Source organism: Colletotrichum navitas, assembly GCF_030913465.1.
Source record: "Colletotrichum navitas strain CBS 125086 chromosome Unknown LY79scaffold_36, whole genome shotgun sequence".
Classification (NCBI taxonomy): domain Eukaryota; kingdom Fungi; phylum Ascomycota; class Sordariomycetes; order Glomerellales; family Glomerellaceae; genus Colletotrichum; species Colletotrichum navitas.
The window spans coordinates 50,705-68,985 of NW_026850582.1; the positions used below are offsets into that span (position 1 = coordinate 50,705).

Sequence of the window (18,281 nt, forward strand, 5' to 3'; positions counted from 1 at the left end):
CTCTGTTTGTGTCGCACAATCCAAGCCCTCCGCACCCTTGACCCACATTCCATCAATTCGCCCTCTCGGTCGTCTTCTTCTTTCCTCAACAACCCCCGTCGTCCCGTCCCTTCGGTATCGACCATTTTCTTCAACATCATCAAGAAGAGAAACACTGTCGATTACTTCGCGGGCGAGTAACGACGTGTGTTGACGGCAGGTCCGAGTTGCGCTATCACACTCCTTCACCACTTCTTCTTCCTCTTCTTCGTCGTCTGTCTTTTCCAACTTGGCTCGGCTCGGCTCGATCCCATCGACATCCTTCGATCCCTTTGGACTATCAATCGTCCGTCCACCGACGCCCCGACTTTCAAGATGGGATGCCTCAGCCACCGTAGGAAGGTCGCCGAGCAGCGTGCCGAACAGAAATGGGACTACATTGTAGGCTGACTTCGCCGGCGCAACGGCACCGCACCCAGACGCTAACAATCTTTAGAACCTAAACGACTTCACTTCGCGCGGCTGTCTCACTCCCTTCGCCTACTTTTACCTCTGGCTCATGTTGGTCATTTCAATGGCCGTCTACGGTGTCGACATGTTTACTGCCGTCAACCTGCTGGCCTTCGACCGTTGGTCTTCTGAGATCGACCCCGCCATCGATTTCAAAATCTCAAAATGGATCTTCTCCATCTCCATCATCGCATCCTTCATCAACATTGCTTTTGAGCAGTTCAGGGCCATGCGCGTCATGAAGCGCGGAAATGTGGCAGAATGCTACCTCGACAACATTGCTGTCCGTCTCGAGAGTACGCGGATGGGCAAGGGCCAGGGCTGGAAGCGCTTCCTGGTCTTCGCCGAGCTCACCAGAAGCAAGAAGGGAGCCGAGTATATCGCCCTCTTCACCTACTTCAGCTTTCAGTGTAAGTCACACCGTTGTCGTTGTTGCACGACATCTATTGACGTATCCCAGCCTGGATCCGTGTCCTCGTCTGTTCTGGCCCCCGTCAAGTCGTCAATGCCTTGACCCTCAAGTCGGTCTACGATGCCAAGCTTGCAGTTCATGAATCATCCGTCGAGGGATCCCTGCTGGGCTTCTTTGATAAGATCAGGACGCTCGCCACCGAGGACTACCAGCAGGCTCTCATCCTGTCCGGCATGCTCTTCACCCTCGTCATCTGGGTCTTCTCCGTCCTGTATCTCATCCTGGCAGTCCTCTTCTACGCCTTCTTCCTGTTCCACTGGATCCCCAAGGCCGACGGCGGCCTCTCGGGTTACTGTGAACGCAAGGTCACCAAGGCCCTCATGAAGATCGTGACCGCCAAGGTCAACAAGGCCCTGGCGAAACAGGAAGAGACCAAGCGGAAACTTGAACTCAAGGCCGCCAAGAAGAATGGCGAGAAACTGCCTATGGAACGGCAAGCCACTCTGCCTACGCTTCCCAACGTCGGAGACCCCGATAAGCTTGCCGAGATGCCCATGTTTAGCCGCAACGACATTTTCGCGACGCTCCCCGCGTACGAGTCTCGACCCGGTACTCCTGGCAGCATCGAGCTCAATTCGATGGACCAGAAGCGTCCCTTGCCTTCGAGAATGGGTACCACCGCCTCCACCGCCAGCTATTCTTCTCGTGCGCCGTTGGTCGCTGGTGCGGCCGACTTTGGCTACCAGCGATCTGCCTCGCCCGTTCCGTCGCTCCCGCCGATGGATTTGAACAACTACCCGCCCGTTCGGCCCGGTACCTCCAACTCTCAACGGAGCTTCCGGCCTCAAATGTCACATATGCACACCAACTCACAAAGCTCCTTACGAGGGGGCTTCTCTGAGAGCCCCGCTGCATACTCCCGAGACGCCTTGCCCCCTTTCCCTCCTCCTGCCAGGTCTGCCACTGGCCAGACGATGGACGGCTACGGCCTGCAAAGGCAGAACACCTACCAGACTGACCGGTCCACGCCGGCACCTAGGGGCACCTATGATGACTACTCGGGCCAGTCTAACGGTAGAGCCAGCCCCGCACCTTCGGTCTACTCGACTCGTTCCGGCGCTCCCCCGTCGCGTGGTCCTGGCCCGCTCAACAACACGCCCCTCCAAGCGTACCAGCCATACACTCCGATGCGAAGTGCGACCGGCCCCGTTCCTCCCCGAGGCCCGCCGAATGCGCCTGTGCGGAATATGACGGCGCCTGTGCCTGCTCGTCCGCAGGAAGACTACATCGCCCGTCCGGGCACATCGCAAAGCCAAAGGCCCGCCCCGCGCGGTCAGGGATATGGCTACAACGACGATATTGAATCCCAAAGAAACCAGCGGTACTAGGCATATCGGACTGGGGCTCGAGGCCCATAGATCATCGTCGGGCTCGGGCCAGCCGCTTTCTTTTTCATAATGTCTCTTTACGTTTCAAGGGGCCGTCTTGCAGCGTGAAGGGAAAACGCGCATTGCTACCAAAAGGCTTCCCACCGTTTCTTCTTCACCCATGCTTTGAGCCTCACACTTCCAGGTTTGGATTCAAGTATCTGGCCATGCATCGGGTTGTCCCATCTTTTTACGGCCATCCATTCGATACCCCTCCGAGTTTTTCACTTCTCATTCGTCATGTACTATAAAGGGGATTAAGGGTCTGCTGGCTACAGAAGTGCTCCAAGGGCCGCTAAGGGAAATCCAGAACCATTGTACTACTAGCTACTAAAGTAATACAGATGTACCCTCTGACGAACAACCCGAAGTTTGCTCTCTTTCTATCCGTGATGGTATCTGCATTGCGCATCATCTCCATATAACCCCCGCGGTTTACAGGGCCCCTCGCTGCATCAGGAGATTTTAGAGTTTGGACCCACCCACCTGATGAACCCTGTCAGCTCGAGAGTGCCAACTGCCAGCAGTACTGCCAGCATCGGCATCTCAACTGTCAGTTACTCCGCATCACGACAAGTCGCGCCCTTTGTTGCTGATTTGTCACCCGCATATCAGTATAGTAAGCCATAGATTTCAAACACCGAGATTTTGCTAACATGAATCCTCGAACAATCTACTGGCAATCGCCGCTGCTGATAAATAGGATATCACTCAGCTGAGAAGCCGAGTGAGTATAAGGTCAACGAGGCGCTACCCCTACATATGAATTACACCAGCTTGCTAGTAACTCTATTCGCATCACACATCCTCCCACCAGAAGCTATATTCATCCCAGCGGGCAAAATGCCAGCACGGACAATTGAGTTCCACCCGGGTGAGGTCGCCCTCCACGACCTCCTCAAAATACCCAGCCGATCCAACCCCACCGCCGCCGGCCTCCCGCCGTCTTACGGCGCCCGCATCGCCGCATCGCCGCTCGTGGCCCTCGGCACACTTGACAACCAAGGCCGGCCGTGGACAACGCTCTGGGGCGGCGAGAGGGGCGCTGTGGCACGGCCAATCGCGGAGGACGTGCTGGGCGTCCGGGGCCTGGTCGATATCGCTGACGACCCTGTCCTCTCCGCGCTCTGGGGCGTGAGCGAAGAAGGCAAGGGCGTCAAGGAGGGGGTCGTGCAGCCCGGACTGGAAGCGGACGGTGGAAAGCTTGTGTCGGGATTGGGGCTTGACCTAATGACGCGGGACCGGGTTAAGTTCGCGGGTCGGATGGTTGCCGGGGCCGTGGAGGGCGAGGAGGTACAGATGGCGGTCCAGGTGAAAGAGAGCTTGGGAAACTGCCCAAAGTATGTGAACAAAAAGGACGTCACCGCCAGAGGCTCGGTCGAGAAGGGTAGGGTCGAGAGGGGGTTGCCGCTGGGTGAGGGGGCGCTCGAGCTCGTCAGACGGGCGGATATGATGTTCCTGACCAGCGCGCACGATGCAAGTATGGACACGAACCATCGGGGAGGATCGAGGGGCTTCGTGAGAGTTGTAAGCAACGACGAGGGTGGGGTGGAAATCATCTATCCCGAATGTGAGTTTTTCTCCTGACTATCCGGAGGCTAACATGGACGGTAACACCGCCGGATACATGAACCTCCTACAGTTTCGCAACCTAAACAAAGACAGAGTCCTGACCCGTGGTTACAGATTCCGGCAATCGGTTATATCAGACGCTCGGCAACCTTAAGCTGAACCCCTTGGTCGGTATCGCGATCCCAGACTTTGAAACGTCTGACGTCCTTTACGTGAGTACCGGTATCATTTCCTTTCTACGCCACCCCCCCGGGCTTTCTCTACAAAACCAGAAGAAGAAAAGAACATGCCCAAGCCAGTGACAAAAGGCTAACTGCGTTTTAGCTCACAGGATCGGCGTTGATCCTCGTCGGGCAGGAGGCCGCCGCCTATCTCCCACACACGAAGCTCGCTGTCAAGATTACGGTGTCGGCGGCCGTGTTCGTCGAGTCCGGGCTGCCGTTTGCCGGCACGCCCCTGGAAGCGTCGCCATACAACCCTACCGTACGGCGGTTGCTCGGTGAGCAGCAGCACTTGCTGTCATCCGAATCACAAGCCGAAAGGACGGCAACCTTGGTCCGTCGTGAAGCGATCACGTCGACGATGGCACGCTTCGTTTTCCGGCTGGAGCCCGGTGCGAAGTGGAAGGCCGGGCAGTACGTCACCCTCGACTTCTCCAAGGAGTTGGACGCAGGCTACAGCCACATGCGCGACGACGAGCCCCAGAGCCTGAACGACGATTACGTGAGGACGTTCACTGTCTCTAGCCCGCCGGGAGACGGAAAAGAGCTCGAGATCACGGCAAGACGGAAGGGGCCTGTCACGGGTATGCTATGGAGATGGAACGTCAAGGTCCCGCTCGAGGTTCCCGTGCTGGGTTTCGGTGGTGAAGAGGCGTTCAGGTTGGGACGACGGCAAGGGGACGGAGTGGAGGAGGTGTTTGTGGCGGCGGGCGTCGGGATCACGCCCGTGCTCGCGCAGACTGGTGGTGTATTGGCGGCGGGCGGCCGGTTGAAGATTCTCTGGAGCGTTAGAGCCCAGGATTTGAAGCTGGTGAAGGAGGTATGTGGGAGGGTGGATGGGTTAGGTGGTGTGTTGAAGGTGTTCGTCACGGGTCTAACCGGGGAGGCGGAGGAGGAGGAGGAGGCTATCAAGGAGATTGTGGGCCTCGGAGTTACGGCCGAGAGACGGAGGATACGGGAGGGAGACGTGAAGGAAGGATCTGGAAAGAAGAAGTTCTTTCTGTGCACAGGGCCGGAGATGGCGCGCGTTCTAGAGGGGTGGCTGGAGGGGGAGGAGGTTGTCGGGGAGATTTTTTTGTTTTGAGGCAGCACGCCGAAGGTTGTTGCTATACCCCATCGTCGGCACAGAGTCAAATTGCCTGGTGAACATTGATACGTGTGTGTTCTTTTGTTGGATGACATACCTACGTACGAGTCGCTCCAGGAAGACACAGTTAGGGTTGTTGGGTGATGTAAGCTCATGATGGAGAGTTAGGTGGTCAACTAACTTCCTGCCCAACCACTGTCTCATCGTACGATGCAGTGTGCGTCTAGGCTCGTTACAGAGCATATGGCTCGTTCAAAGAGTCGATCTGAGACACCGTGTTAGGGGTTTTAATCGAACCCCCCAATGGTACGCCCAGAGATCGGTTAGATTAAAGTCATACACAAAGCCCCAGAAGGGCACTGGCTTTGTGTAACGAAGGAGAGAAGTCCGAGGATGGCAGGTACTTTCGCGTCGGGTGTGTTTACCACTGTGGGGCGAGGTACATCCGTCTCCACTCAGCGATCGGCACCTGCCGGCAGCTGGGCGTCACCATCACGATCTTCCCCACATAAGCCACGATACCACACGATTTCTCGATCAGCACTACTTCCTACACCAACCCCGCGACGTTCCAGGCCTGCTGGTACCGACCGAGAGTCATCATCGACGACCGAGAGTCATCATCGACGACCTCGCCCAATCTCGCAGCAAGGCCGCCTCGTTGCGGAAGGAGAGAGAGAGAGAGAGAGAGAGGCTGGTGGTTAAGCTGGCTCACACCCCCCCTCCCACACCACTCCAAAAGCCAAGGGCTGGCTGCAAAGCAATGGGGCCCTACGAGGCATGTAAGCATTCGATTGAAATGCCGTCGTCAGACGTTCATCTATCGCGGCTGGTTTGCTGGATAAATGGGGCGGATGGGGGCCATTCTGCGTCAGCAAACATGGGGAGCTCTCACCGATTGACCGATCATACAAGCTTGGCCTCGGCGCAGCTCGATATTAATCGAGGTGGATCCATGGAGGGTGGTGAGGCATGCGGACTATGATCGAAGACGTGCGTGGAACAAGCATTCATTCTCGTTCGTGATGAGTGATCCAGCACCACACATGGGGATATCGATCGGATTGGAACTGAGGCCATCGTCGGATCGAACCAGCCTGCAAGACCCCCCAAACACGGTCGGATCGATGGACTCGGCAGATCACAGGACTCGCAACTGTCGTGTAGCAAAAGCTCCGGCGGCTGCCTCACATCGTCAGGTCCTCATCGCGCGTATGCGTCTGCGGCTCCGGCTCCATCACCCCCTGCTTCGGCTGACGATGCCTGTTGGACCGATCAAGCCAAGCCAAACAAGGTACATCTGGAAGACCGGGTTTGGACTAAAAATCCTCTCACCGATGCAAGGACGGCGGTTTGCATACCACCATACATACAGCAGCCACTGGCCAGCCCCGCCCCCCCAATTCGGACCATGCATTTGATAAGGACCCGGACTTCTGGGATAAAGAAAAAGAAAGAACGAACACAAACAATGTGACAGATCTAGATTGCGCCCTGACAGGGCGCTTGTCAACAGCACCGATGCGTGCCCGCTGCCGATTTGAACGCAAGAGCAAGGTGTTCATTTGCAAGTGCATCGGTCCCCCCATCGTCCTGCCATCGACGACGACGACCCTGGGCCACCCCTCTGAAGCAAGTGTGTCGCCTAGAGAGGCTCTTCCTTGGAGGAATGACGACGGAACGGGACCTGAGGCCTCGGGGCTGAAGCTGGAAAGCCTGACCCGCAAAAGGGAATGTAAGCTCCACGGATCATGGGGATCATGAATACTATGCACCCAGCATGGTACTCTGGCCAGACGGGTACAGTAGGATTCTCCAGCGACAAACGGCCGATTGCCGTCCCGATGCTGGTGGCCGTCTCCACCGCGAACATGCACAAAATCAGCCGATTTTTTTGTGCACCCAAATTGCGCGTCCAATCAGCCTCGGGAAGGTTGCAGGGTGATGATGCATCACAGCTACGTACAGGACACTGCGGAGTCAGAGCAGGGGTCCGAGGAAGGTGTGGAAATCGACGAAAGCCGTTACCTACCGGTACTGCTGCGTATGGCGATCGCTGTGATGGCCGGACCAAACGCGGATCTGACCATCGAATTCTGCTTCGACTCAGCATCCACACCACACATCCCTTTCCGCCCACGTCTTGTCACGCCCACACGCCCAGCACTCACTTCGGAGCATCGCACCGCTCGCCGCACGTCGCCACAGTTGGACGACCTAAAGATGGAGCCCACGAACCTGTCCGAGGGCCTTACTACGTAGTAGTATGCTGACAGTGGCCGAACAGAACAGCCCCTTGTCGGATTGTTAATCTCGTGTCTGACCCCCGCCTGAATCGCACAGCACTTGGCTAGGTCTTCTGGCCTATTCGAACGTACGGATAAGGTAACGATTTATTGCCGTCATGTAACGATCTGTTGCCGTCATGCCCCGCTCACCCGGCACTGCAGAGCATTCGTTCTTCTGCTGCTCCCTTCACCGATGTGGATATGGCCCTCCCTCTTTGCAGCCCGTTCAGGCATGAAAGCGGAACCTCTGCGAACCGGGAATATGGACCTGATCCTGTTGCTCCCATTAGCCATTTTACTATGGACAGAGACTGACTGAATCAATCAATGGTTCAATGGTGCAGTACCCCCCCTCCCTACACTACCAATCCGAAAACCCCGTTCTCGGATTGGATGGAGTAAGAGTCCCCTTCGATGTACCGATCTTGCGGTCCATGCTCGCTTACCTCACCGGACCACTGAGGCAAGGACCCTTCGTCTCGAGATTCTATCCACACGCCCCATGCCCCCGATCACCGTGTTCAACGCATTGACTCGCGATCAAGACCAACGGTATCCCACGATCGCTGACAACGGTAGCTTTAATCCCCACTGGTCGTCACCACCATGATTCCCCAAGTAGTCGTCTTTTGCCTAGCAAGTCCCACGTGTATAGTTTACAATCTGTTTTCAATCAAGCAGCTAGCCGCCCTTCAATCACTTCGGCTCGTCCATCCTACATCTGCTCAATGACCTGTCATCTTTTCTAACCTTTGATCTCGCACATCTATCATCAATCAAATCCTCTCGGCCTGCGGTTGACCTCCTGCCCAGCCTGCCAGCATACGAATAGCCGCGTGATGCAAAGTGCCTAATCACATCCTCATATTACCTCTTTCGGGCCCCGCTCCTATCTATTATCCAAACGAGTCAACCGACCCCCCGGCCCGCCATACTGCTTCCGCCTACTGCGCCGTTGCTTTATAATCGTACTTGGGCTCGCTGTCAACCTTTCATCATGTCTACACAAGAGCTTCAATATCAGACGTCTTACGTCCAAACTGAGAATACGGATCGTGTTCTATCATTCCGGACTCAGTACCGGAAACCCTCGACCATGAATCCATGGGAGTCGTGTGCGCTTGAGGTGAGTACCGAGTGATATTGAACCCGCGTTTACGAAACTGGCAACTGACTTGCCGGCCGCTCAGTATCAATTTTCCAACAGCGAAAATGAGCAAGGTTCTCAGGAAAACGCTGTGTCTTGGCGACGGCCCCAAGCAGCCGCCGATCCTGTCATGTACCCCGGGCTGTACTGTCCCTCGGGCTTCGACATGATGAGCATTCTTGTAAGCCCAGCAATATATTCACCAGCAACTCCCCTCAACTAACAACACTCAGCTACGCGTCGTGGGACGCCCCAACCCCAAGGTCGAACTTGGCGCCATCGACTGCTCCGTCGCACTGCTGCTCTGCGACCTCCAGCAACCCGACACTCCGATCGTGTACGCCTCTGAACACTTCAGCATCCTCACCGGCTACACGAACAGAGAGATCCTCGGCAAGAACTGCCGCTTCCTCCAGGCGCCCGGCGGCAACGTCAACAAGAAGTCGTCTCGCAAGCACGTCGACAAGGAAACCGTCAAGGCCATGCGCAAGGCCGTCGAGATGAACGACGAGATCCAGACCGAAGTCCTCAACTTCAGGAAGGACGGCACCCCCTTCGTCAACCTCCTCACGATGATCCCCGTCCGCTGGGACTCCCAAGATTTCCGCTACTCCGTCGGCTTCCAGGTGGAGCGGGAGAACTAAAAAAAATTTATCTAAAAAAGTGAGCGGGCTTTTGATCGAATTCTCCTTCGAAATCGATCTGGGGTTCTTCCGCAACGTTTAAACATTTGGTTCCCCCTACAAGGTAACAAGTATGTCGCGACTCTCTGCGAGGCATCTGCTATCAGGCATTTACGATACCCATGGTACACGCATGCGAATTTAGAGCTGAGGCAACTCCCAACTCGCAACAAAAATGACGTTTGAATTTTGATTTCTTTTTTTCTTATTTGTCTTTAATGTCTGGCGAGGCTTCTTATCCATGGCGTTAACCAAGAGTGGTTTCCAAAGCACAACATCATCATCAGCAAGGACAAGAAGGCGAGTTGACTGTGTGGGGATACGTAGTCACTTATAGGTGTACAGGAGGATTTTGGTATTTTTCTTTTCTTCTCTTTTTGTTCTTTCCCTCTTCCCGACCTCGCTGGAGGTTTCCCCCACATGGGTGGCAAGCATTGTTTTGTTTATTATTTCAAACGGGCGGACAAGGCTCGAAGCATCTGCGATGGCGTTGACAGTCGGGCACCGGCCTTTGACTGGAGTTCGTTTTTTTTTCTGGGAATTTTCTACCATGTACTGCACATGATATTTTGATCATACCGAAATAGGTTAGCACAGATGAAGAAACCTAGGCCGTCGGCGAATCGAAAGTCACTTGTGTTTCCTCTTGAGACAAATCCCTTTTTCTAATTGGTCCAACATTGCCTTGAGACGCTTGGTTTTGACGAACGATCTTACCGCAGTGATTATGACGTTACATATGGCGTACTTTACCATCAGGCCACCATCGCATAACTGTGACGGAAAGTAAACCTTGTATAAAAAACCACTTTCGCAGGTGTCTGTTTCCCCTTTCGAATGAGAGCACGAACTATCCCGACGCATTGCGCTAGTTCGCGGGCGTCATACGTCATGCTACTGGTGTGACAACTACACCTATTCCCCATCCGCATTGGGACAACAAAATGAATAAATGGGGGTTTAGCCGCATCAACTCGTGCTCGTCGCCGTAGGTACCGTACGTAGTCCCGTATTACTTTTCCTCTATTCGTCCTCCATCTCCCTCCTTGTGCCATTTCCGGCCGCACCCTGCTGCGCAAGAGTTTAGCAGACAACAGGTATCCGACGCGATTGGCGCGGCAGTACGGACGTCCGGATTTCTCACACCCTGTCCGCACCGAAAACGTGGACTCGAGTTACCTAAGCTTGGATGCAGGTGGGCAGGGCGGTCCGTTTTGAAATTGGAATAAAAGCCATCGACCCGAGCGGCCGCAACGTGGTCCAGACAGAAAGGAAGGAAGAGTGATCACAGAAAGGGATAAAGACAACTGAGAAGCGGAACCTCTACGTCTACGGAAAAGAAAGAGAGAGAGAGAGAGAGAAAGAACAAAAAAAGAGTCGCGCAAAAATGCCTCTCCGCGGACCCGTGCCGGTGAAGTTGTACAAGAAGGAGGACAGCGAAAAGATCTGCGTCGGGCCGATGACCATCTACATCTTCGAGGACGGGAGCAACACGGACAACCGGATCGGGTGCATGACGCTGGAGCTGCCGCCGGCCACGTCCGGGCCTCCGATGCACTGGCACCGGTTCCACGACGAGTGCTTCTTCGTGACCAAGGGTGGGCTTACCCTCCCCCTTCCTTGTGTTCAGCCCCCGCGATTGTACCACGAAGCCTGAGATCTGGTGATCGAGTTCGGTAGAGGGGAGAGGACGTACTGACTGACTTGGCGAATCAGGAACGGTACGCTTCAAGACACCCGACGGGGATGTCGACGCCGGAGAGGGCCAGCTCATGGTCGTTCCCCCGCGGGCGATCCACACCTTCGCCAACCCGTCCGAGACCGAGCCTGCCGAGTTCTTCATGACCTCCACCCCTGGTACGTCACACGACAGCCACAGACATGCCCCCCCGTGCTAACTCAAGGAAACTAGGGTACTACATGGACTGTGAGTTGGGGAAAGAAGAACAACCCCTCCCCCTACCTCCACCCAATAGCTACAGACAGCTTGTCATCCCAAAGATGGAGTTGGAGGTGTTGACCGTTGGAAAAAGCTAACGCCTGATAGACTTCCGCACGATGAGCAAGATCGTCGACGAGGGGAAGAAGCTGTCACGGGACGAGGTTCAGCACCTGATGGCGCTGTTCGGAACCTTTCCTCCGGACGTCGAGTCGGAGCCGTGAAGACTGGACTGATGCCCGCCGCGCGGGGTGGGCGTTACGTGGGGAAGGGGGAGGAGGCAGGCCTGTCATCCCTGTTCCCATCCCTTTACGCGCGAAGTTTTTGAGGGGATGTTGGTAGCCATATTTGGAAAAGGGGGGGGGGGAGGACTTGATGTGGACCCTCGATCGAGGGCACAATAGTTTATTTCTTCAATCGAAGGGATCTCCGCCTGCTACCCGCGTCCCCGGTCTGCGTCTCCGCCGTCTTGTCTTTCGCGGCTGTCTTCTTGGTTCTTGACGGGACCTTTTTGGCTTTCTCTGCGGCTCTGGGTCCCCTCGGTTTCCTGTTTGACGGAGCTTCGGGAGGTTCGGGAGACGACTCCTCCCCCTTATCCTCACCCTTTTGCTTCATCTCCGAGCCGGGCTTTGCCTGCGCGGGACCCCTGCCACCGCGTGCCTTCTTGGTCGGCTTCTCGTCTTCGCTTTCGCGCGCTTGCGCTTGCCTCTTGCCGAACTTCTTCTTCGGAACGGCCTTGGGCTGCGCCTCCTCGTCCCCGCTGACGGGCTCCTCCTTGGCCGAGGGCACGATCTGCCCAGTCTTTTTCTGCCTCCCTGGCGCGTAGCAGCTCGTGCGCCCGCCGACGGTGACAAAGGCGATCTTGTCGCCGTTCGGCAGCGCCGACGCCGCGCCCTTGCTCCCCTTGCCCCAGCGGTAGTTGAACAGCCAGTCGGCGGGGAACTCGTCCGAGTCGCCGAGCTTGTCGACGGCCGTCTGGCACACGAACCGCACCGCCTCGTATAACCGCGCGACCTCGGCCGCGTCGAAGCTGTCGCAGTACTGCTCAGGGTGCAGCCTCGCCTGGTAGAGCACCTCGTCGGCGACCCAGTTGCCGATGCCGCTGATGTGGGACTGGTCCAGCAGCAGCGCCTTGACGGGGACGTGGCGCGCGCGCATCTTGCCGGCGAGGTAGGCCTCGGTGAAGACGTCGACATCGACGACCGGGTCCGGCCCGTTCTCCTTCAGCGGCGAGTGCTTGCGGATGTCGGCGCCGGGGCAGTCCACGAGGCGGATGCGGCCGAAGCGGCGGGGGTCGGTGAAGGCGGCGGCGACGGGGGGTTTGTCGTCCGTCTCGAGCTGGAACTTCCAGTACTTTGGCGGCCAGACGTCGGCCTCGCCGTCCTTCATCTTCTTGTAGTAGTTTGTGTAGGCCGTCTTGTCGCCCTTGATGTGGATCCAGCCTGTAAGGTGTTAGACCCGTAGCGGGGAGGTTGGAACGGATTGGTGCTCATACCCGTCATACCCAAGTGCATCACCGCGTGAGGGGGCTTATCAAAGGTTATCCTGTAGAAACCATGAGCATCCGACAACCGTCCCGCGCGAAACCGAGACATACCAAAAGTATTTCCCCTGACTTCCCACAGACACAACCTTCCGGCCTTTCAGAGCCTTCTCGAACGCCGGGCCGCTGGTTCCGACCTTCCCAAAGACATTGGCATCATCAGGGGCAGAGACCTTGGCGATCGTCTTACCGAGGAGATGGTGGCGCAGGAAGTGCACGCACCGGGCGACTATAAAAGCATGAGTTGTCTGTCTGATTGAGGCAGATACCAGTCGTACCTTCGGCAATTTCAGGCATTATGTCTACAATTGTGAAGCGACTTGAATCACCCGTCGTGAACCGTCTCTACTTGGTCGTTTGACGATATGGGGACGAGCGGTTCCATGACGCAGACAAACGGGACGCGTCGAGCTCTCGCAGCCCCATCCGCGTTCTGAGCCGCGAGTACACGTGACCAGGTCCCTGAACTGCCCATTTTAGTGGGTCGTGGCCGACCGCGCGCGCCGAATTTTTCCCAGCCAGCCTCACCCCACTCGAGGCTCAATTTTCCACCACCTTTAAAAATCTTTCCTGGCAAGCTTCCGCATTCTCACGATCACTCCTTTCACCAACCAACGCCACGAAACAACGCGGCAGCGGCAGGGAGAGCTACGTGGCCTCGCATGATCCGGTAAGTTCGCAACGCGCGCCTATTTCTTTCATTTCTTCTGCTATACAATCCCAATCCTTGGTGATGACACACAAACACCGCAAACTAGAGTCTTTGACCTAAATGGAATGAAACCTCTGTTTTACACGTCAGTCTGATAGGACACGACAAACATCGCTTTTCGTTGTTGGACCTTGCGCTTCGCTTGAGCAAAGTCGCTAACTCAAGCAACCTAGGCTTTACATGCAGATCATTCTGACGCCGCGCTTCATATGGCCACGTTCCCGCCCTGAGATGGCTTGAGAAAAGGTACGATGCGCCCGCAAACGCTCCCTACACTGCTCCCGCCCCCGAGAACCTGATGATCATTTTTTCGTACTTTGTACGGTTGGAATTACCGGCTGAAACTTACTGTTGAAAACAACTGGCTGTTTCTGACTGTTCTCGTTACCACTCATTTCCGTGTGCTGTGCGTACTCGTGGATCACCATAACTAACATGGAATCCAATAGCCATCTCATACCCGATCGACAAGGTACATACGAACCCCCATTTTCTACCTTCATTACTACATGATGAAACGGCACTGGGCTCCGAGAGTACCCATAAGGGACTCAGCCATGAGCAGACAAGCCGTTTTGTGGCAGGCCTAGAAAACCTCGCCCACTGATTCCGAGCCAAACACTCAACTTGTTGGAAAATATCACTGTGCAGGAGGCTGACTTGCCTGTAACAGTGTCGAGATGGGAGCTTTGCTATCAACATTGCCTCGGCTGCCAGTGCAGCTTTTCGACCCAACCACCTCCCCCCTGGTCCACTCTTGGTAGGTCTACAATCTTTGTTTTTCTTACAATCCCCCACTGCCTACCTGATGAGTACATTAGATGACGAGTCTGATTTGGATCTTCCAATGCGGATAACCCTTTTTTATACCATTCATGCAACGACTGAACCTGGCAATCATACCCAAATTTTTGAAAGACGATGAAGCATGAACATCGCTAACCATTTCCAGATCACAGTTGTTGAAATGACAGGCACCCTGGAGGGGGGGGAGGAAACTTCATGGTTCAAGTGGTAAGCGCAGACTCTTCCTCTTTCACTACACCCAGCCTACCCACGGCTCCGTTCTTATGATGAACGATAAACCAAAGACAAGCATATGTCAGAGCCTAACGGCGAAGCTGAGACACGTTGACTACCAGTCATTCTGATCAAACGACCTCACAAATGCACTTTTTTCGGGACCATTGGAGACGTGCGGGTGGCTAACCTGACCTCCAGACCCATGTTGGATTCCATGTCGTTCGATCTTTCACCAGCAAGAACCTCGCGCCAACAGGTAAGCTGCTTTTCTTCCTCACTCTCATTTACATACACCCTCCTTCCCCGCGTCTACATGATGATCATAAAATTTTCACGACGGTCTCCATAGCCATATGCTTTGATGATAATGCCTTTGACAAGGCCTCCATACTGATATGACGCTTCATACACTGTTTTCTTTTCAAGTCGTGTGGTTTGCAAACAGTGGCTAACTGAAGTTCCCAGGCTCTCGTATTCACATACAACGTCGATTGATTTTGGCGCAGCAATGGTAAGTCTAGGACTAGTGAATTATATAGATGTCCGAATATAATGGCTCGTTTAAGAGCTCTGTTTTACTATCAACGTTACGGGCATATGACTCGGTGTTTTTGAGCTACTTTCGCGTGATCGCGGCATTCAGTATACCAGAAATATCAGACTCCCAACCATGGCGCGCCTATCAATTGGCAAGTGGTTCGCCGTATTTGCCAATTCGCCAAGACGGACAGGCATGCTGCAGGTAAGCCCTCACGTGGCCTGCTTCCTGCAGCAAAGCAGTAGTCTGCCTTGCTGCTGCTGCCTTATCTACCACATAATCACGCAACCCCGCCATTCTCGACGCCAGCTTCAAACGAAAGGCTCTTCTCTTTGTGTGGCCATCCGGATTTTCATCTAGATTATCGTCCAAATTTTGTCTAGACTTCTGTCAGACTTCCATCCAGATTTTTTATCCGAATTTCCATCTAGACAATAAATCTGCATGATGCGGATGCTTGCCAGGGTCGGACTAGATACCTCTGATCTCCAACATGGCAGAAGCATTCGGCCTCGCAGTCAACATTGCAGCCATTGTCCAGTTATCAACGAAGATTGCGAAAGTATGCCTTCAGTATTCCAAAGAGGTCAAGAACGCGAGGGAAGAGATAGCCCGGGTTGAAGAGGCGACCCTTAACCTGAAAGCCGTCGCTGAGAGTGCCTTAAAGCTACTCGAGGGCCCCCATGGCGCCACGCTGAAAACGTCCCAGACGTTGCTCAGTGCCGCCCGGGCAGCTGCGTCACGGCTCAAGGCTCTCGATGCCGAGCTTCGCCCTTCCGATACTCGCAAGGCGATGCGCCGGTTCGGCGTCCGCGCCTTCAAGTGGCCTTTCCAGAGCAAAGATGTCGAGAAGATAGTGCAGGATATTGAGAGATACACGCAGATGATCTCGATGGGGCTGCAAATTGACCAGACGTACGTTGGGAAGCCCATTTGTCATACCGCTGTCAGGTACCGTAGGCTAACCAGCCCATGTCACAGAACGATTCTACTCAGCCTCGATCAGAAATTCGTGCTCGACAAACTACCAACCGCCCCCGAGGCCTCATTTGATTCCCATGCTGAAGAGCATAATCCGACTTGCCTACCAAGTACGAGGGTAGAACTCCTGAAGGAGCTGGATCGATGGACCAACGACCCCATCGCAGAGGCCGTCTTTTGGCTCAACGGGATGGCAGGGACGGGAAAATCAACAATCTCTCGGACTGTCGCCCAGTCCTTGGCCAGAACAGACCAATTAGGCGCTAGCTTCTTCTTCAAGAGGGGCGAGGGTGATCGAGGTCACGCATCCAAGTTCTTCACAACGATAGCCTCACAGCTAGTGAGTCGTCTGCCAATGCTGGCGCTTCACGTGAAGGGTGCGATCGATGCCGATCCAGCAATACACACCAAGTTTTTACGAGAGCAATTCAACAAACTTATCCTTGATCCTCTTGAAAAAGTCCAAGGAGCTTATAAGGGTACTTCTGTTGTTATTGTTGTTGATGCTCTAGACGAGTGCGAGCAAGACAATGATATCAAACTCATCATTAACCTGTTTTCCTCCGGGAAGTCTCTCAAGTCTCCACGACTCAAGATTCTCCTCACGAGCAGACCGGAACTGCCTATTCGACTAGGGTTCAGTGCAATACAAGGCACATATGACAACCTGGTTCTTCATGAGATACCTGCTCCGATTATTGAACACGACATATCGGCTTTCCTAGAGCACGAACTGGCGCGAATTAGAGATGAGTACAACAGCTCTGTCTCAGAAGAAAGACGACTATCTCCAGTCTGGCCTGATAAATCGAACTTTCAAACCCTAGTGAGAATGGCAATTCCGCTCTTCATCTTCGCAGCAACCACGTGCCGTTTCCTTGATCAGCGTAGACGCGGCAACCCAGACCAACAACTGCAACGAGTCTTGGACCACTGGAACCGAAGCCAGGAACTAAAAGCAGACTTGGTCTCTAAATTTGACCCGACTTACCGGCCAGCGTTAGATCACCAGCTTACTGGTCTCTCTCTCCTGGAAAGAAACGAAGTTCTCCAGCAGTTCTGTCATATTGTTGGCACCATCATCTTGCTCTCGAGCCCTCTCTCGGCGGGTGCTGTGGCGCAACTATTGAATATTTCTCGGCATAGCGTCGAAGACAGGCTCGACATGCTTCATTCTGTCCTCGACGTCCCCGAGGATTCTGCTTCTCCTGTGCGATTGCTTCATCTGTCCTTTCGCGATTTCTTAGTAGACCCCCACTACCGAGACAGCAATCCATTTTGGATAGACGAAAGGGAGGTCCACCTCCAAACGGCGACAAATTGCCTCCGTGTCATGGGGAACCATCTCAGCGAGAACATCCTGAACTTGAAAGAGCCGGGCACTTCCCGGTCCATGTTGGACTTTTTGGACATTGATGCTCGCCTGCCATCAGAAACCAAGTATGCGTGTCTTTACTGGACACATCATGTAAAGCAAGCGAACTCCGGGGCAGACCTTCTTGGAACCGTCTATGATTTTCTCTGCCGCCATTTCCTACACTGGCTTGAAGTGCTGGGCTGGCTTGGAAAGGCCTATGAGATTGTCGCCATGCTTCGGGCAATTCAAGCCGCTGCCGCAGTAAGTGCATATAGAACCGCTGAGTACATGATGGCTAACCAAGGAACAATAATAGCACTTGGACAGCGGCGCGCTTCAAGAGTTTGTAGGCGACGCCATCAGATTCGTCCGCTCAAACTTGCACATGATCAGCACCGCACCTCTTCAGCTTTATTCATCTGCGCACATTTTCACTCCCCAAAGAAGCATAGTGCGTCGGACTTTCGCGGAGGCTACGCCCTCCTGGATTTCCCTCCAGCCAGAACCAGAACTAGACTGGGATCAGTGCCTGCAAAAGCTTGAGGGCCATGGCGGTGCGGTATATTCAGTCGCTTTCTCTCACGACTCGACCTATATAGTATCGGCATCTTCCGACCAAACGGTCCGAGTCTGGCGTACGGATACAGGCGAGTGTATTCACAGCCTGGAGGGCCATAGTGATACAGTACAGTCAGTTGCTGTCTCCCACGACTCGGCTCTTATAGTGTCAGCATCCTTTGACAAAACGGTTCGAGTCTGGCGTACGGATACAGGCGAGTGTATTCACAGCCTGGAGGGCCATAGTTATCCAGTACAGTCAGTCGCTTTTCCCACAACTCGGCCCTTATAGTGTCAGCATCCT

General features: G+C 54.6%; 7 protein-coding genes across 7 annotated transcripts; 5 read left to right on the forward strand and 2 right to left on the reverse strand.

The window, feature by feature from the left end:
• Positions 1-354: 354 nt before the first annotated feature.
• Positions 355-2,289, forward strand: LY79DRAFT_517166 (uncharacterized protein; the record flags this gene model as incomplete). Its single annotated transcript, XM_060554897.1, has 3 exons — positions 355-420; positions 476-899; positions 950-2,289. The coding sequence occupies 3 exons, from the start codon at positions 355-357 to the stop codon at positions 2,287-2,289; spliced, it is 1,830 nt and encodes a 609-aa protein (XP_060413296.1).
• A 604-nt stretch (positions 2,290-2,893) lies between these two features.
• LY79DRAFT_556239 (oxidoreductase FAD-binding domain-containing protein) lies at positions 2,894-5,440 on the forward strand. Its single transcript, XM_060558000.1, has 3 exons — positions 2,894-3,898; positions 4,015-4,112; positions 4,225-5,440. The coding sequence occupies exons 1-3, from the start codon at positions 3,091-3,093 to the stop codon at positions 5,203-5,205; spliced, it is 1,887 nt and encodes a 628-aa protein (XP_060413297.1). The 5' UTR covers positions 2,894-3,090; the 3' UTR covers positions 5,206-5,440.
• A 511-nt stretch (positions 5,441-5,951) lies between these two features.
• On the reverse strand, positions 5,952-6,916 carry LY79DRAFT_233936 (uncharacterized protein). The gene is made up of 3 exons (XM_060551691.1): positions 6,570-6,916; positions 6,104-6,390; positions 5,952-5,979 (listed from the first exon to the last, which is right to left on the reverse strand). The coding sequence occupies exons 1-2, from the start codon at positions 6,795-6,797 to the stop codon at positions 6,115-6,117; spliced, it is 504 nt and encodes a 167-aa protein (XP_060413298.1). The 5' UTR covers positions 6,798-6,916; the 3' UTR covers positions 5,952-5,979; positions 6,104-6,114.
• A 1,676-nt stretch (positions 6,917-8,592) lies between these two features.
• LY79DRAFT_517085 (vivid PAS protein VVD) lies at positions 8,593-9,287 on the forward strand (the record flags this gene model as incomplete). Its single annotated transcript, XM_060554890.1, has 3 exons — positions 8,593-8,622; positions 8,687-8,824; positions 8,877-9,287. 3 exons carry the CDS (start codon positions 8,593-8,595, stop codon positions 9,285-9,287), a joined length of 579 nt encoding a protein of 192 aa, XP_060413299.1.
• Positions 9,288-10,547: 1,260 nt separating this feature from the next.
• LY79DRAFT_234246 (RmlC-like cupin domain-containing protein) lies at positions 10,548-11,520 on the forward strand. The gene is made up of 4 exons (XM_060551692.1): positions 10,548-10,924; positions 11,043-11,183; positions 11,239-11,253; positions 11,360-11,520. Exons 1-4 carry the CDS (start codon positions 10,714-10,716, stop codon positions 11,368-11,370), a joined length of 378 nt encoding a protein of 125 aa, XP_060413300.1. The 5' UTR covers positions 10,548-10,713; the 3' UTR covers positions 11,371-11,520.
• Positions 11,521-11,670: 150 nt separating this feature from the next.
• LY79DRAFT_670371 (formamidopyrimidine-DNA glycosylase domain-containing protein) lies at positions 11,671-13,105 on the reverse strand (the record flags this gene model as incomplete). Its single annotated transcript, XM_060563770.1, has 4 exons — positions 11,671-12,707; positions 12,761-12,810; positions 12,863-13,037; positions 13,087-13,105. The coding sequence occupies 4 exons, from the start codon at positions 13,103-13,105 to the stop codon at positions 11,671-11,673; spliced, it is 1,281 nt and encodes a 426-aa protein (XP_060413301.1).
• A 2,469-nt stretch (positions 13,106-15,574) lies between these two features.
• Positions 15,575-18,269, forward strand: LY79DRAFT_517222 (uncharacterized protein; the record flags this gene model as incomplete). The annotated part of the gene is made up of 3 exons (XM_060554903.1): positions 15,575-15,996; positions 16,078-17,680; positions 17,736-18,269. The coding sequence occupies 3 exons, from the start codon at positions 15,575-15,577 to the stop codon at positions 18,267-18,269; spliced, it is 2,559 nt and encodes an 852-aa protein (XP_060413302.1).
• Positions 18,270-18,281: the final 12 nt, after the last annotated feature.

Bases quoted from the DNA above. Each gene is read 5' to 3' on its own strand.
- LY79DRAFT_233936 (XM_060551691.1), bottom strand. From the start codon at position 6,797: ATGGGGGGACCGATGCACTTGCAAATGAACACCTTGCTCTTGCGTTCA. The intron at 6,391-6,569 runs GTATGCAAACCG...GATGTGAGGCAG, and splicing joins TGGCTGCTGTATGTATGGTG to CCGCCGGAGCTTTTGCTACA.
- LY79DRAFT_234246 (XM_060551692.1), top strand. From the start codon at position 10,714: ATGCCTCTCCGCGGACCCGTGCCGGTGAAGTTGTACAAGAAGGAGGAC. The intron at 10,925-11,042 runs GTGGGCTTACCC...TTGGCGAATCAG, and splicing joins GTGCTTCTTCGTGACCAAGG to GAACGGTACGCTTCAAGACA.
- LY79DRAFT_556239 (XM_060558000.1), top strand. From the start codon at position 3,091: ATGAATTACACCAGCTTGCTAGTAACTCTATTCGCATCACACATCCTC. The intron at 3,899-4,014 runs GTGAGTTTTTCT...CCGTGGTTACAG, and splicing joins GGAAATCATCTATCCCGAAT to ATTCCGGCAATCGGTTATAT. The intron at 4,113-4,224 runs GTGAGTACCGGT...ACTGCGTTTTAG, and splicing joins AAACGTCTGACGTCCTTTAC to CTCACAGGATCGGCGTTGAT.